General features: G+C 43.3%; 1 protein-coding gene across 1 annotated transcript; it reads right to left on the bottom strand.

Annotated features, from left to right (window-relative positions):
* Positions 1–5,278: 5,278 nt before the first annotated feature.
* LOC144525527 (olfactory receptor 56A4-like) lies at positions 5,279–6,224 on the bottom strand. The gene is given in 2 exon segments (XM_078262430.1): positions 5,279–5,759; positions 5,761–6,224. Coding segments are annotated over 2 exon segments (945 nt in total).
* Positions 6,225–17,750: the final 11,526 nt, after the last annotated feature.

Consider the following 17,750-nt stretch of genomic DNA (forward strand, 5'->3'; position numbering starts at 1 on the left):
CCCTCCTGGACCCCCTGCAGTTTGCCTACAGAGCCAATAGGTCTGTAGACGATGCAGTCAACCTGGCCCTCCACTACATCATCCGGCACCTGGACTCCATAGGAACCTATGCCAGGATCCTGTTTGTGGACTTCAGCTCTGCCTTTAACACCATCATCCCAGCTCTGCTCCAGGAGAAACTCTCCCAGCTAGGCGTGCCTGACTCCACCTGCAGGTGGATCACTGACTTCCTGTCTGACAGGAAGCAGCATGTGAAGCTGGGGAAACACGTCTCCGACTCACAGTCCATCAGCACCGGATCGCCCCAGGGCTGTGTTCTTTCCCCCCTGCTCTTCTCCCTGTACACCAACAGCTGCACCTCTAGTCACCAGTCTGTCAAGCTTCTGAAGTTTGCGGATGACACCTCCCTCATCGGACTCATCTCTGATGGCTACGAGTCCGCCTACAGGTGGGAGGCTGACCACCTGGTGACCTGGTGTAAGCAAAACAATCTAGAGCTCAACGCTCTAAAGACAGTGGAGATGGTTGTGGACTTCAGGAAGAACCTAGCCCCACCTGCCCCCATCACCCTCTGTGGCTCCACAATTGACACTGTGGAGTCTTTCCGCTTCCTGGGAACTACCATCTCCCAGGACCTCAAGTGGGAGCTGAACCTCAGCTCCCTCGTGAAGAAAGCACAACAGAGGATGTACTTCCTGTGGCAGCTGAAGAAAGTCAACCTGCCAAAGACAATGATGGTGCACTTCTACACAGCCATCATTGAGTCCATCACCATCTGGTACGCTGCTAGCACAGCCAAGGACAAGGGCAGACTGCAGCGTGTCATTCGGTCAGCAGAGAAGGTGATTGGCTGTAATCTGCCGCCGCTCCAGGACCTTTACGCCACCAGGACTCTGAAACATGCTGGAAAGATTGTGGCCGACCCCTCCCACCCCGGACACAAACTCTTTGAGACCCTCCCCTCTGGCAGGAGGCTGAGGTCCATCAGGACCAAAACCTCACGTCACATGAACAGCTTTTTCCCCTCCGCCACTAGTCTTATTAACAAGGCCCGGACCCCACCCTGACTCTCCACCTTCATGCCACTGTTCTTTCTCTGCTGTAATGCTCTTTGCCCTTTATTTTTTATTTATATCTTTATTTATTCTTTATTTTTAACTTAATACATACTGTGTAAATATACTTATATTGTTTGTACCTATACTTATATTGTTTAATATTCCATCTAAATAATGTGTGACGTGCACCAACAACACCAAAACAAATTCCTTATATGTGTTAAAAAACGTACTTGGTAATCAAACCTTTTCTGATTCTGAAGCGACTGAGTTTGTGAAAAGCACTATATGAAAAAGAAAATCAATATCAATCAATATATGGGGCAATATTTGTAAATGAGATGAAGACTTTAACAAATACTGGGTCCAATGAGTTCAGATTAATGCATTAATGCATCATTGTCTTTGGCAGGTTGAATTTCTTCAGCTGCCGCAGGAAGTACTTCCTCTGTTGTGCTTTCTTGAGCCGTCATTGACTTGATTTGAGGCTGATAAAATGAATCCGATTATCACAGTTGTTTTATCTTTAGAGTATTTGATCATCCTCCATTAATAACCCTCTAGTTTACAGCCTGAATCTGCCTCAAAGGAGTGATATTTATATTATTTAAGAAGACTCCTGCTGTATAAGTTGAAGACTCAGCAGGACTGGCAACAATGAAGCTCTTAGTCACAAAATGTGCTTCTGAAAATGTATCTGTCCACAGGTTTTGTTTGCTATCACATTCTTTTTAAGGGTATATGAAAAGATGCTATCAACCTGTACTAAAACATTGATATTAACAATGGAATCCTCTGTTATATTAAGGCATGGCACTGAATTAAATGCCATTGGAATTACTTCCATAAATTTAGCTAAAGCACTATCAGATAGACATCTAGTGTAGAAACTTTTACCTAATGCCATATATTCGGGAATTAAGAATTCAAAAGTTATAAAGAACGGTCTGATAATATAGGATTCTGTGGGAATACTATTAAATCTTCAATTTCGATAACGTATGCCAGCACAAGGTCAAGGGTGTGGTTAAAACACTGAGTGGCCTCATGCACACTCTGATTGAAACATCATGAACTACTACGACCATTTGTAGTCACTGTTCCATTATCTTTATTGTGACTGTTATTACCACCGTTCATCACATCCCAACTGGCACCGTCAGACACCACCTACCAAGAGCCTGGGTCTGCCGAGGTTTCTTCCTAAAAGGGAGTTTTTCCTCGCCACTGTCGCACTAAATGCTTGCTCTTGGGGGAATTATTGGAATTGTTGGGTCTTTGTAAACTATAGAGTGTGGTACAGTAACACATTCTGATGTGTCACAGATTTCATCTTAACACCTGAAAAGCCTGTGATAGTGTATCCAGCATTTTGAGCCAGGTAAAAGGAAGCAGGAGATGTTTTTATATAGGACTAATTGTTTTTTACTGTTATTTTTGTCACGGTTTGTCAGGAATGGCTTGGACCCAAATGCAGTTTAGATGATTTATTAAACAAAAATGAAGTACATACCCAAAGTGTCCAGAAAGCAACAAGCAAAAACTAATCCCAGAACAAACTGATCTCAAAAACTGGAACTCAGAGACAAAAGGTAGACTCCAGACACAAGCACACTCACAGAACACACAACAGATTACATGGCAAACATAATGAACAACAACAGAAACCTAATGCAAATCAGGGCAGAACAATCAAACAGGCGGGAAAACAAAAGACAGGAAGTAAAGTAGATAGGACAAGGGAGACAAGACAGACTTCAAAATAAAACAGGAAACAGAACATCACAATCATGACAATTTTAGAAGTTATCTGCTGTAGTTATGGCTGATACTGGGGCAGGGCCATCACAGGAAAGAAGGAAATTAAACGATCTAAAAGCTAAAAGGGAAAGTGAAAGACATCAGGTGGTAACGCGAGTAAACTTCGGTCGGGCTATCAACAGATGGAGACAATTATGGGATTGTAAATGATTCAAAAACGTCCCTGAATTGGCCCTCAGGTATGTACAATGTCTATTTCATTCATAAAATAACTTTACAATGCGCAGTGTAGTTGCACGTCAGAAGCTGACAGTAAATTACGTCCCCCTTCCATTTAGCGCGGACATTTTATTCCTTTTAGTCCTTGTTTGTGTTACCCTACTATTTTCTTTTCCCGTCCCCCTGTAACGTTACTTGTGTAAAGCGTCTGTGGGTTTCATGAAATGCGCTATATTAATCTAAGTTATTATTATGTTGGTTGCTACAACAATCTCTTGTTTTGGCTTGTAACACAGTGACAGTGATACCCGCTTTAGCTCACGATACATCCAAAGTAGGCTTAGCTACTGTATGCAATACTTGAAATGCAACAATGCATCTCTTACATATTCTTTTACTGTAAGTGAATGATTTTCTATCTGAGCAAAATATTCATCTCAACTATATGACTTTCCCGTAACATTAACTCAGTAATCTAAAATGGGTTAAAACAGCACCTTAAAGAAAAGATCTTTATGACAGCAGTTGTGGTAAAAACACTACCACTTTTGTCCAAAGTGGCCGTTAGAATCAACTCCAACTGAAATTTGCATATAGCCACTTTAAGGCCTGGATAGTCTTACACAGGTGCCAGCCAATTATCCGATTGACCCTCCAAGACTGCCAGCTCTTGTAGGAGGAGGCCAATGAAGCCACAGCAGGCAGAAAAGTGAGGATTTTGTACATTTGCTGTTCTCAAAATCCCACCGCCAAGAGAAATGAACAACAACCTTCGATCTAGCAAGCTACACGCTGATAGTGGCAAGTTTCGAAGAAAATTTGGATGGTGCAGTAAAGCAGGCCTGGCCGGCTATTTTGCAGAATGATTGCAGAGATTTACAGAAAATATGTAAACAGCATTTACTATCTAACCGGGATGTTATCGGACCAATTGGCGGTTATTGCTATGGACCAGCGATACACTGGTAAAAGCAAATAACGTTTAACCATGTATCCAGCTAATTTAAATAGCTCACATTTCTGTATTTTGAGAACACTTAACTTCATTTAATAATTAATGTGGCCTTTACTTTTTGAGGGGTCGAAATGTTCCACCAAAACAACTTCCTTCCACTATTTTGCGTTGCTGAATCCGAAGCTTAGCCCCTCCCACAATGATTGTAATTGGTTTAAAGAAATGCAAATAACCAGAGCGTTTTTTTCCCTGTACTAGAATTTATCTCTGGTGTAGCCAGACCTTACTCCACAGCGCTGTGGAAATAGGTCTAGCAATGTCTGACTAGTCCAATGCAACAAAAGCATGTTGGCTAATAATAGGGAAAGATTGTAGTTGTGGGTAGACGGAGCTTCAGTTAGCAGCTGATGCTAATTGATTCCAGCCAGGACAAACCCCAGTACTGCATTTTCACTTTATTTTCAAATGACATTTGATGCTTGAGTTTGTTTTACTTTTTCTAAAAGGTCTTATTTTTGTTTGATATTTACTAACTTTTGTTTGATTTTATTGACACAAATCTGCTTCCATATTCATAGACCATCTTGTATATTCAATATCCTACATCATTATAATGTTATCATGATTAAAAAAGAGCAACTCATTCCCAACAAACCACAAAACAATATTAAAACGGAATGAACAGTGTAACATATAAGGTCAAATATTGTGAGACCAAATTCCCATCAAACACACCTAAAGTCCTATCAATTCTAGTTTAAGCTAGGTCAGTGGTTCCCAAAGTGGGGTCTGGGGATCTGAAGGGGTCACTGAGGGGGTTCTATGGGGTCCCCAGCAAAAGGGAGAATCATTATTTTCACTATAATTCTATCCATTAGTTACACCATGACAGAATGTATGACTATTTTAATCATGGATTTCATAAACTTATTTTAATAAAATATCCTTAATGAAAACTCTTGTCAAATGGGGTCCCCTGGCCTAATTTGTGTCAGTTTAGGTGTCCTTTACTGTATGTGAAAAAGATTGGAAACCACTGTTGTAGGTTATGATATCAATGGCCCAAGTTTTATTAGCCTTCAATCAGCCATTTAATGTGTGAGAAAGACAGAATTTATTTATGAACAGTTGAGACTAATTCAAACTCACAATTTTGAGTTTCAAAACCCCCTTAAAATGTACGTAATAGCAAAAGAGCTCTATGTTCATATATACATTTAACATATTCTAGAAGCATATTTTGTAGCTTAGCAATATATGGTTTGCTAAATGTTCATTTTAAGTTTTACATTTTTGCAGCATGAATCTTCTTCAAAAATCTAAAAATCACTTTTTTGATTTGAGGTAAATTCAGGCCGTAAACTAGAGGGTTATTAATGGGGGGGATCATCAAATACTCTAAAGATAAAACAACTGTGACGATAGGATTCATTTTATCAGCCTCAAATCGAGTCAATGACAGCTCACAGAAGACGGAGAAAGAATAGGTCATGAATGTCACGATGTGAGGCAGGCAGGTCTGTAACGCCTTTCCTCTGAATTCAGACGAGCTTCTCCTGCAAACAAGCAGAATACGTAGATAGGTGTACAGGACAAAGAACAGGGGGATGAAGACGGTTGTCATCAAGATAAACTGACCTACTATGTTGTTCAGAGTTGTCTCCGCACAGGAGAGCTGAACCACAGGCCAGTTAGAACAGAAAAGCCGATTCAGTTTATATCCACACAATGTTAATCGGACAGTAAGGAAGAGACAGAAACCCAATAGCAAATGCAGGATAGAGCACAGCAAAAATCACAAGATGTGTTACCATCTTAAATGTAATTTTACTGTGATAGTGTAAAGGCTGGCAAATAGCAACAAATCTATCATAGGCCATGATGCTCAGAATAGTCTGCTCACATGATGCATAGGTGTAAATAACATATATCTGAATAAAACATAATGGTCGTGAGATCAAATGAGTGTCAGACAGAATGTCCATCAGAAACCTGGGGAAGAAGCCGGCTGAGCCGTACAGAGAGTTAAAAGACAGACAGCAGATAAAAATATACATGGGCTGATGCAGAGACTTCTCCAGACAGATTGTCAGAATAATGACAATGTTAGCAGAGACAATAGTCATGTAGAGCAACAGACACAGACTGAAGAACAGATATCTGAGGGGCCCAAAGTCTGCAAACAGAGTGAACTGAAAATACACAGGATTCAGGCTGTTGTTGCTGTTCATGTCTGCACAACAGCAGAGCTGGAAGAAGAGAAGTGTAAACAGATTGAATAATAGTGAATAATATTAAAATGTGTGCATCAAAATGTCCTATTTTAACAGTAGACACAAAACATAGAATAAACCTGCATTCATGTAAGTTGCATAATTTGCACATTTCTAACAATTGTGCTTGATAATATTCTAATTAAATTTCAAATAGTTCAAAAAGATGTTGAAAAGTACACATGGGTGGAAAAAGGTCAGTGTTACATGAACTAAATGCACAAGCAACTTAACAAAAAAGTCATTTTCCACAAGTGAATTGCAATCTAAAAAGCTTTCACATTTAATGGAAGTTTTGTGTCCTCTAATAGCTGAGAAATCAGTAATTATCAGCCAATACAATATACTGGATACAATGTTTGTTATTCATGTGGTCTTTTCAGTTAATACATTCATGAAGATATTCAGAAAACAGTATTTGCATCAGTGTATGTAAACTTTTAGATTAATACACAGCACCCTCCCCTGACCTACAGCAGACTGAGGCAACAGCTGAACTTTTATCCGGTTTTGCTGTCACACTGAGAGCAGCAACCTGTACACACAGGGTCCAAAGGGAGGAATGGTGTGTGACACACTGACTACTGTGTGTGTTGTGGTTTGCTATAACTGTCCCAGACTGCCAAGACTGAGTTGATAGACTTTTTTAAAGATTATTTTTGGGGCATTTCCGTCTTTAATCTAGCCTGGTCCTACCAGACTCTTGTACATTTCATTTGTACAGAGAGTCTGGTCACTCTCCATTGACAAGTGTTAACTTCCTTGAAGGCGGGTACTCTGTCTAAGTTTAAAACTATTTGATCTGCCCAGAGCCACTCTGGATCTGCCTTAGCCAACTCCTTCACCACTAACAGTGTGAGCTGGAAAATTAAACTTTTCCCGAACCCCGTGGGGAGGAGGGCCACAACATAATGGCCACCAACAAAACTCAGCAAAGATTGTTCTTGCTCGGGCTTTAACTTCTGGATATTCAGCAGCATTGCCACAACGGACAGAATGGCTACGCTCGCATCTTTCTTTGCCGCCATTACGGAACTACAACTATAGCGCACGGCCTCAACGTTATTGTTCTCAGCCACTGCCTCTGTTTTCACTGATAGGACCGCCAAAAATATGGCTGGAGAAAACCCAAGACTATACCGCGAACCCAGACGTAGTACTGAAGGGAAATGAAAATTGAGCAAGTACGTAGGAGGACGGAGCCAGGCTATCTTTAATCACCATGACAGCATAAAAGGGGAGAGAGGGGGAAGACGTGAGTGGGGAGGGGCAGTTGGAGCATGCACAGAAGCTTAACCAGTCTATACTCCGGTTAAGGTGTATACATACAGGGATACCCAGTTTACTGAAGGGATTCTCTAGGTCTTATGAGAACTCCAATTTTAACATGATGTTGGAATCAGGGTATTGCCTTAACCCGAATATAATCCGGCGAGTGGAGTGTATGGATGAGTAACAAACATGGCAAAACTATCCCAAATCAGGAGAGATGTGGAGTGTAGGAGAGAGAGACAGACAATGAGACAGGTCTGGTAAATATAGACTATAGGTTGATTCCTAGATTGAGGCTTGCACAGGTGTCAGCCTATCATACCTGATTGACCCTGCCAGACTAACAGCTCCTGCAGGAGGAGGCAAATGACGCCACAGCAGGCAGAAAGGGAGGGGTCTTAACAGTTGTGGTTTCAAAACCTGTATGGGAAACAACACACCTTCAAGCTAGCAAGCTACACACTGAAAATGGCAAGTTTTGAAGAACATTTGACGATGAAATAAGCAGGCCTGCTTGGTTGTTTCGGTGAATGATTCTAAACATTTTAAAGAATATGTTCCCAGTATTAACTCTCTGGAAACTAGGATAATTTGGGACCGATTGTTGGGATTGATGTGGACGAAGTACACACGTCGATACACTTGAAAGAGCAAATTATGTTCACCCATGTATCGAGTTAATTCATACAGCTCACGTTACTGTATTGTATGAAAACTATATTCATCTTAAATTGTATGAGTAAAACAGCAGGCAGAAATGGGAGGGGTCGTAACACCCCCCTCCATAAGAACGGGGTTCCTATAAGAACCACGTCAATCTGAAACACTAAACCTCTGTCACCAATACTGTCTTTACTTTATAATTAACAGCACAGTCTAAAGTTATGTTCAAAGACAAATTAGTTAGATGGACAATACATTACCCATAGTTCCATGTAAATACCACTCTTTCTGGTTACTTCCCCCAAAGCAGTCCATCTGTCTCCAAGATCCAGCAACCCTGGTAACTAGAGGAGCAATTAAAGGTAATAAAAGACCGAGGAATAGGGGATAGCACAGAAAAGAGAACCGTTACCAACATGAAATCAGGGATCTAGGAGCGCGCGAGACAGTGTGGCCGCAATTACATTGTCACATGATGTGACGAATATCCAAATTGTATGGCTGCAAGAACAATGACCACCTCATCAGTCTCTGGTTGGGATTCTGAAGAGACTTCAAGAACGTAAGCGAATTATGGTCCGTGAAATTGCTCTTTATTTTTTATTTATATCTTTATTTATTTTTTACGTAATACATACTGTGTAAATATACTTATACTTATATTGTTTGTACCTATACTTATATTGTTTAATATTCAATCTAAAGAATGTGTGACGTGCACCAACAACACCAAAACAAATTCCTTGCATGTGTTAAAAAACGTACTTGGTAATAAAACCCTTTCTGATTCTGAAAACAGTTACTGGAGATACCCCAGAGCCGACATACACATCAAAATGCTGCAGAGCCCACACAAGCGCCAAAGCTTCCTTCTCAACCACTGAATAATTTAACTGATGCTTGTTAAATTTACGGGAAAAGAAGCTCACAGGACAATCTACCCCCTCTGCATTTCCTTGCAACAAAACAGCACCAGCACCCACATTGCTGGCATCCACATAAAGTGTAAAAGACTGATCCAATCGAGGCGCTGCCAACACTGGAGCTGAACACAACAATGATATGACCGTCTCAAAAGCACCCTGACAATGTGAAGACCAGATGTACTTAGCCTTGGCCAAATCAGTCGGAGGTGAAACCACAGATGAGAAATTTCTACAGAACCCACGATAGTACCCTACCATCCCCAAGAAGCGCATTAACTCCCTGGTAGTAGGTGGGGGAAACTGCTGCACTGCCATGACCTTCGCCTGGACCGGCCGAACTACGCCTTGGCCTACCACCTTTCCAAAGGTATGTCACAGTGGCCTTAGCAAACTTATACTTAGCAAGATTAACTGTCAGCCGTGCTCAGACCAATCTGTCAAAAAGAGCAACTGTTCGCTGAACATGCTCTTCCCAGGTGTCCGAATACACCACAACATCATCAAGATAGACAGCACAACCACGTAGGCCAGAAACAACACGATTCATTAGCCACTGAAATGTTGCAGGAGCATTCCTTAAATCAAAAGGCATGACGGTGTAAGAATACAAGCCAGAGGATGTGATGAAAGAGGAAACTTCCCTTGCTCTTTTGTTAAGTGGAACCTGCCAGTACCCCTTGAGAAGATCAAACTTACTCACAAATTTTGCCGAACCCACCTGATCAATACAATCTTCCATCCGTGGAAGAGGAAACAAATCCAGCTATGTGAGACCATTCACCTTGCGATAGTCAGTGCAAGGCTGCAAACTACCGTCTGCCTTCTTAACAAGAAGGCACGGGGAAGCCCAGTTAGACGAACATGGCTCAGCAATGCCATTCTCTAGCATATACTGAAGCTCAGCATCCAACTGTCTCCTTTTTTCTTCCGAAACATGATAAAAACGCTGCTTCACAGGCTCAGAATTGTTCACATCTATATCATGCTCAATTAAGTGGGTCCTGGACAGGGTATCAGAAAACAGCGAAGGATAGACAGTAATCAGTTTAATCATCTCAGTACCTTTATCCGTATCCAAATGACCAACAAGAATGTCCAGATTTTTTTCAAACGACCCTGCAATAGCGCATCATCTGAGACCAACTCCTCCCCCTCAGTACCCACTACATCCGCAGCACAATTGGTGGAGTCAAAAACAGAACCTGCAACCAAAACTGTTCTCACCGCCGGAACACCTAGTTCCCCTGGAGAACATGCAGACTGACGACTGTGATATTGCTTCAAAAGGTTTACATGGTACAACTTAGTAGATTTTCTGCGGCCGGGCATGTCAATTACATAAGGTCAGAGACCCGACGCACCACAGAAAAAGGACCACTGAACTTGGCCTGGAAAGGCGAATTAACCAGGGGAAGCAGAGCCAAGACTCGGTCGCCTGGTTCAAACTGACGAACCCCAACCCGCCGGTCATAGCGATTCTTCATTTTCCCCTGTGCAACCTCAAGGTTTTGCTTCGCTAGTTCACCTGCCCTGTACAATCTCAACCTGAAACCATGCACATAATCGATGAGGTTCTGAGGAGGCTCCTCAGGCAAACAACCATCCTGTAACACTGCAAGCGGACCCCGCACCTTATGTCCAAACACCAATTCATTCGGACTAAACCCAGTACTTTCCTGAACCACTTCCCGAGCGGCCAATAGCAACCAGGGTAACCCATCCTGTGCCAGTCACCAGATAACTCTGTACAGTAAGTGCGCAACAAGGACTTCAGGTTTTGATGGAAGCGCTCAAGTGCGCCCTGACTTTGAGCATGGTAAGCTGTTGATTTGTTATGTTTAATGTGCAACTGCTCAAGAACCTGAGCAAAAAGATGGGATGTAAAATTTGATCCCTGGTCAGACTGGAGCACCTTCGGGATACTAAATACAGAAATGAACTGAGTCAACGCTCCAACCACTGACCTAGCTGTAATGGTGCGGAGTGGATACACAGCAGGATATCTTGTAGCCTGACACATAACAGTCAACAAATATAAGTGCCCTGATTTGGACCGAGGCAAGGGACCAACGCAGTCCATGATCAAGTGTTCAAAAGGCTGCCCTATAGCAGGAATTGGATACAAGGGAGCTGGCTTAACAACCTGGTTTGGCTTACCAGCGAGTTGACAACCATGACAGGTTTTGATGAAAATTGCAACATCTCGCTTCAAACGGGCCCAAAAAAAATGTTGCGGTATGCGCTCATACGTTTTACGGATGCCCAGATGACCTGGCACATCACCATGTGATGTCCGGAGGACTATGCCGCGTCGACCAACAGGGACCACAACCTGAAAAACTGACTCTCCCAGAGACACCAAACCCTGCGGCACCCATTTACGAACAAGCAATCCCTCTTGAAGGAAATAACACTAAACAGAACTCCTAACCTCTTCTGCTGGCACGACTCTATCGAACAGCTCAGTTAAGGATGCATCCGCTTTCTGGTCTACCACCAACTCCACCTGTGAACTAGTTAGCTGCTTGACCAGCAGAGAGTTTGGCAATTCAAAACACTCTGGTTCCACTGCCTCTGATCCAGCTCGACTGGCAGCTCAGGTAACAGCGCAGGCAGGAAAAATGTCATCGGATCCATGTGGCCTTGCTGAGGGTGCTACCACTGAGGAACCAGCTGGCAGCTTCACTACATTAGGCACCCCATCAGCCCACACTTTATCCCATGCGAAATCATTCCCCAGAATCACATGAACACCCTCAACAGGCAACTGAGACCGGATGCCAACTGACACCTCACCCTGAACAAGACCACAACTAAGAGATACAAAGTGTAAAGGAACAGAGAATGGAACCAGTCCCATACCAAGAGCGATCACACAACCACCAGTATCAGTCTGGGAAGAAAATGGCAGCACAGACTCCAGAATAAAAGAATCTAACACCCCGGTATCTCTTAAGAGCTTAATAGGAACCTGCACACCGCTTCCCACCAACGAGACAAACCCATCTGAGATAAAGGCTGAAAAATCAGCCTGAGAGGTCACAGATGTAATGCCTGGAGCAACCATAACAGGCTTCACCCTACCAGAAAACTTTCCTGTCAGCAGTGGACAATCCTTTCTCCAGTGCCCGTTTTCACGACAGTACCTGCAAGTGTCAGAGCCAACCGGAACGCCCCACCCACCATAACCAGACCTATTGGGTGGTGCGTCACTTGTTAGCATTGACTTTTTCTGACCATGATAACGGTCAAACTCATGGCGACCGTCTACATTACTTCCAAAAACACTTTTGTGGGTCAACACATATTCATCCGCCAATATAACTGCCTCCCTGGGTGTCCATACTTTACGCTCATTAATAAATGTAGCAACACTCCCAGGAACTGAGTCTTTTAGCTGCTCCAAGATAAGCAGATCACAAAGATCCTCAAAAGTGTCAACCTTAGAGGCTGTACACCAGCGCTGAAACAACGATATCAATTCACGAACAAATTCCATGTAAGTTTGATCATCAAGCTTTCCTCTAGAACGGAACCGCTGACAATAAGCATCAGGGACAAGTTCATAGACTTTCAACACCGCAGACTTTACGGTCTCATAGTCCGTACAATCGGAAACCACACTCAAAGCTGAGTAGGCCATTTGCGCCTTACCAGTCAAAACACACTGCAACAACACAGCTCTGTCTGCATCTGTCCAAACCCTAGCATCTGCGATACGCAAAAGAAAAAAAATCATGTCCGGATCCAACTCACTGAACGTAGGAAGCAGGCGAAGATTATTAACCAAGTCAAACTGAGTACTCCTGCCCCCAACTTCTCGAGCACCAGTGCCTGACACATCTGATAGCTTACCATCCTTCACCAACTGTAGCTGATACTGTTGCACCTCCAACCTTGTACGCTCAGTTGTGTGCTTCATGGTCTGAAGCCGTATCTCCTTGTCAAATCTCAACGTCTCTAACCCCACCTGCTGCCTAAGTTGCAACTCCCACAACTCCTTTTGCTGCTTAAACGTTAACGTCCCAACGCCAGGAACCAGACTAACCACTGGACTCACTACTGGCTGTCTGCACAAAACCCCAAACTCAAACAAACCCTCCTTTAAACAAGTTTTAACACTCTCCTTTAGCTTCTCATCCACAACGTCAACCCCATAGTGCTCTGCAATCTTCAACAACTGCTCCTTTGTGCATTTCTCCAACACAGACTCTGAAGGATCTTGAACAAAATTATCTATGAGAGAAGTTATTCTCACCAGCTAAACAAAACCTGACTGGGACAAATAGGGGAAAAAAAACTACTCTGGAGCAACACCAAAAACAGGAGCCTCACCCCTACCTAACTAACCACAACCATTTAAGCTAGCTAACTAACTCACCCCTAGTCTTCGTCCAGTTAATGGTGGGGGGTACTTATGCACTTTAAACCAGTGGTGTGAAAAAAGCAACCAGAAAACTGGCGACCCTCTCACAACCACGGAGATGCTCCCGAGCTAATAGCTCTACCCACCTTCACCGCCACCTAAAGCAACACCACGAGTACTATAGGAGTACTCGCTGCCAAGCCTAACAGGGGAAGAGGTGCTCCTGCACAAAACACTCAAAACCCTCCAGATTAGTCCCACCTTGAAGCCCCAAATCAGATATACAACTCCAAGATATAAATACATAGCTCCTACAAACTACCACTAAACAAAGCTGACTGGCACTAACAACCTGGATTTCCCCTCAAAACAACTGACACAAAGTTACACTAGGCCAACTCACAATTTAGGCTAAATTAGACTTAACCTAATTTACTCCTAACACTTTAAGACGAGCCCCCACTTGTCACAAACCGGCTCAATGCATGCGACAAAGAGGGGAGACCAAATAGGTTAAAAATGCCAATAAAGTGTTTATTATAAAGTAAACAAACTGCTATTAACAAAAGCATCAGAACAGGTGTGGAATCAATGTTATTAGTAGTGTGTGTGTGTGTGAGTGAAAGATATGTGGAGAAGTGACAACTGCAACAAAGGAGATAAACCAAACCCAAACCAGGAGATGTGGAGCCTAGGAGAAGGAGAATGCAGAGAGAGAACAATCAGACATGACTTGTATAAATAGCCTTGGTTGATGAAGGTATCCACCAATTAACTAACGACCCATGACAATTATGATTGGTTTAAAAATGTACAAACAACCTATAGGGTGTTTTTTTCTCAAATCCTAGAATGTATCTGTGGTGATGCCAGACCTTACTAAACAGGGCTGTGGAATACGATAGTGTGAGTTGTGAACTCCAGGCAAAAGGATTGCGGGCGCATACGCACCGCAGAGCCGACTCAAGGTCCTGGTTAGCACTCTCCGTCTGACCATTGGACTGAGGGTGATAAACAGAGGAGAGACTTGGCGCCCAGGGCCTGGCAAAACGCTTTCCACACTTGAGACGTGAACTGGGGACCGCTGTCGGAAATGACGTCCAGAGGAATACCGTGGATTTTGAAGACGTGGTTCACCATGAGTTTGGCTGTCTCGGCAGCTGATGGAAGTTTGGGGAGAGCCACGAAAAACGATCAACAATGGTAAAAATTGTGTCGTTACCTCTTGAGGGCGGTAGTCCAGTGACAAAGTCCAGAGCAATATGTGACCAGGCTCGACCAGGTACAGGAAGGGGACTGAGAAGACCAGTCAGTGGCCGATGAGATGCCTTGCCCTCTGGCGCAGATGGTACAGACCCCGATGAACTCCTGTACGTCCACCGCCACCACCACCACTCCTCTCACCAGAAGGAGAGAGAGAGTGCGAGCCACTCCAGGATGGCAGGAAAACTTGGAGGACCTGAGAGCGAACAGAATCGGGAAACAAACATGCACCAAGGTTAGTACAAAGTGCTTGTCTTACCCTAGATTCCACCTCCAAGGTCAGGGACACCACCAAGCAGGTAGAAGAGATGATGGTGTCAGGAGTGATGGGTTCCTCCACAACCGAAAAGAACTGTCTCGAGAGGGCATGGGGCGTGACATTCTTACTGCCGGGACGGTAGGTGAGTGAGAAGTTGAATCGACCAAAGAACAAGGCCCACTGGGCCTGGCGGGAGTTCAGGCGTTTAGCCATCTGAATATATGCAAGGTTTTTATGGTCAGTCCAAACCAGGAACGGAACAACAGCCCCCTCCAGCCAGTGTCTCCACTCCTCCAAAGCTAGTTTAACAGCCAGCAACTCCCGATTCCCAACGTCATAGTTCCTCTCAGCAGGCGATAGTTTTTTGGAGAAGAATGCACATGGGCGTATCTTGTTATCACCTGCTGAACATTGGGAGAGAACATCTCCAACCCCAACATCCGATGCGTCCACCTCCACCACGAACTGGCTGTAGGAATCGGGCTGAACAAGGATGGGAGCAGAAGAGAAACAGTCCTTGAGCTCTGTGAAAGCCTTGGCAGCTGCTGCGGACCACACAAAGGGAACAGAGGCAGAGGTTAGTTTTGTCATGGGTGCAACAACAGAACTGTAGTTCTGAACAAAATGACGGTAAAAGTTAGCAAAATCTAAGAACCGCTGTAACTGTTTCCTGGTGGTGGGAACTGGCCAATCAGTTACAGCCTGTGCCTTGCTCGGGTCTGTCTTCACCTGCCCGCTCTCCACAATATATCCGAGGAAGGAAACAGAAGAAGAGTGGAACTCACATTTCTCAACCTTGACGTACAGTTTGTTCTCCAGTAGTCTCATCAAAACTAACCAGTCAATAAGGGTTTCGGGAATAGGCGCACAAAAATGGCTCGCGAGTGCCCCCCACAATATTAAAAGAATTGAGCCCCTGCAGTACCAACAAATCACGGGCCATCGGCAGCAAAGTGCCTGCGGTCCGTCTGTTTTACTCCACTGCCGAGGCTTCAGCAGACACTGGGAGATGGCTAATCAGATTGTCCATCTCCGGGGCTGTAAACGTTGTGTCTAGGCAAAAAGGTGGAAAGGACCAAGCAGCCCCCCACTGCAACCTCTGGCTAATGTTAGCTGGCTAACAAAGTTAGCTTGTTAATTCTATCTAACAGTGGTTACAGCTATAAGGAGCCGAACAAGTTGTCAGTCATCTGGCGAGAGCACTGTGCTTTCCTACGCTGTGACAAGAGTGTGAATGAAACATTAAGTTAGTACATTTTACTAATTTAGTGGCCAGTTTGTGTAAAAACCCAGGTACACACACAAGAGGCAGGCAGATTTTTATTTTGAAAGGCCAGTTATTTCATAGATCCAACCATATCCCCACATCATCACATACCCTTCACCATACCTAGAGATTGGCATGGGGTACTTTCCATAAAATCATCTCTCAATGCAAATTAAACCAGCTATTAGACTAACTGAAATACAACCATGCCAATCTCTAGGTATGGTGAAGGGCATGTGATGATGTGGGGGTATGGTGAAGGGTATGTGATGATGTGGGGGTATGGTGAAGGGTATGTGATGATGTGGGGGTATGGTGAAGGGTATGTGATGATGTGGGGGTATGGTGAAGGGTATGTGATGATGTGGGGGTATGGTGAAGGGTATGTGATGATATGGGGGACCAAGGGAACTTTGTCAGGATGGATAGTATCCTGGATCCATGAAATAACTGGCCTTTCAAAGTAAAAATCTGCCTGCCTCTATGGGAATTTAACATAGGGGTGTACTGACTTATTTTAAGAAAGAACATTTGTTTATTTAAGATAAATTAAGATAAATCATTCAATCACAAAGAAAATTGTAATAAATAAATCTTTAAAAAAAAAGTATATCTCCTCGGCCTTAGCAGTCTGGGCTCGGTTATAGCAACACACACACACACACACACACACACACACACACACACACACACACACACACACACACACACACAGGAGTAGTCAGTGTGTAACACACCGTAGCTCCCTTTAGACCCGGTGTGTACAGGTTGCTGCTCTCAGTGTGACAGCAAAACAGGATAAAAGTTCAGCTGCTGCCTCAGTCTGCTGTAGGTCAGGGGGGGGGGGTGCTGTGTACTATTCTAACTCCTAAATTTCCATACACTAATGCAAAGACTGTTTTGTGAATATCTTAATGACTGTATTAACTAGACAGACAACAGGACTTACAGTCACACTATATAGTACTGTTTATTCTGTTGGCTGATATATGTACTGATTTTCTCAGCTATTTTAGGTCACAAGTAAACAACTTTAATAAATTGTGAAAGCTTTTGAGACAGGTTTATTGCAATTGCAAAGTTTTCACTTGTGGAAAAGGACATTTGATTCTCTATCCTCTGAGAGCCTTGTTAACCTGGATACATCTCTTCTTCATTCAACTGAAATTTAGTTGCTTCTTGATTTAGTTCATGTGACACTGACCTTTTTCCACCCATGTCTATTTGTTGGACATGTCTTTTTAACTTAATGAAATGTGTTAGGTGTGCTGAATATTTTACAGCAGAATTGTTAGAAATGCAACGTACATGCATGCAGGCTTATTGTATGTTTTGTGTCTTGCTAAACTGTTCAAATAGGACATTTTCCTGAGAACATTTTAATCTAATTTACTGTACATTGATCTGTTTAACCCTCCTTTCCCTTCATCACTCACTTCTCTTCTTCCAGCTCTGCTGTTGTGCAGAC

Source organism: Sander vitreus, chromosome 11 (genome assembly GCF_031162955.1).
Source record: "Sander vitreus isolate 19-12246 chromosome 11, sanVit1, whole genome shotgun sequence".
Lineage (NCBI taxonomy): Eukaryota > Metazoa > Chordata > Actinopteri > Perciformes > Percidae > Sander > Sander vitreus.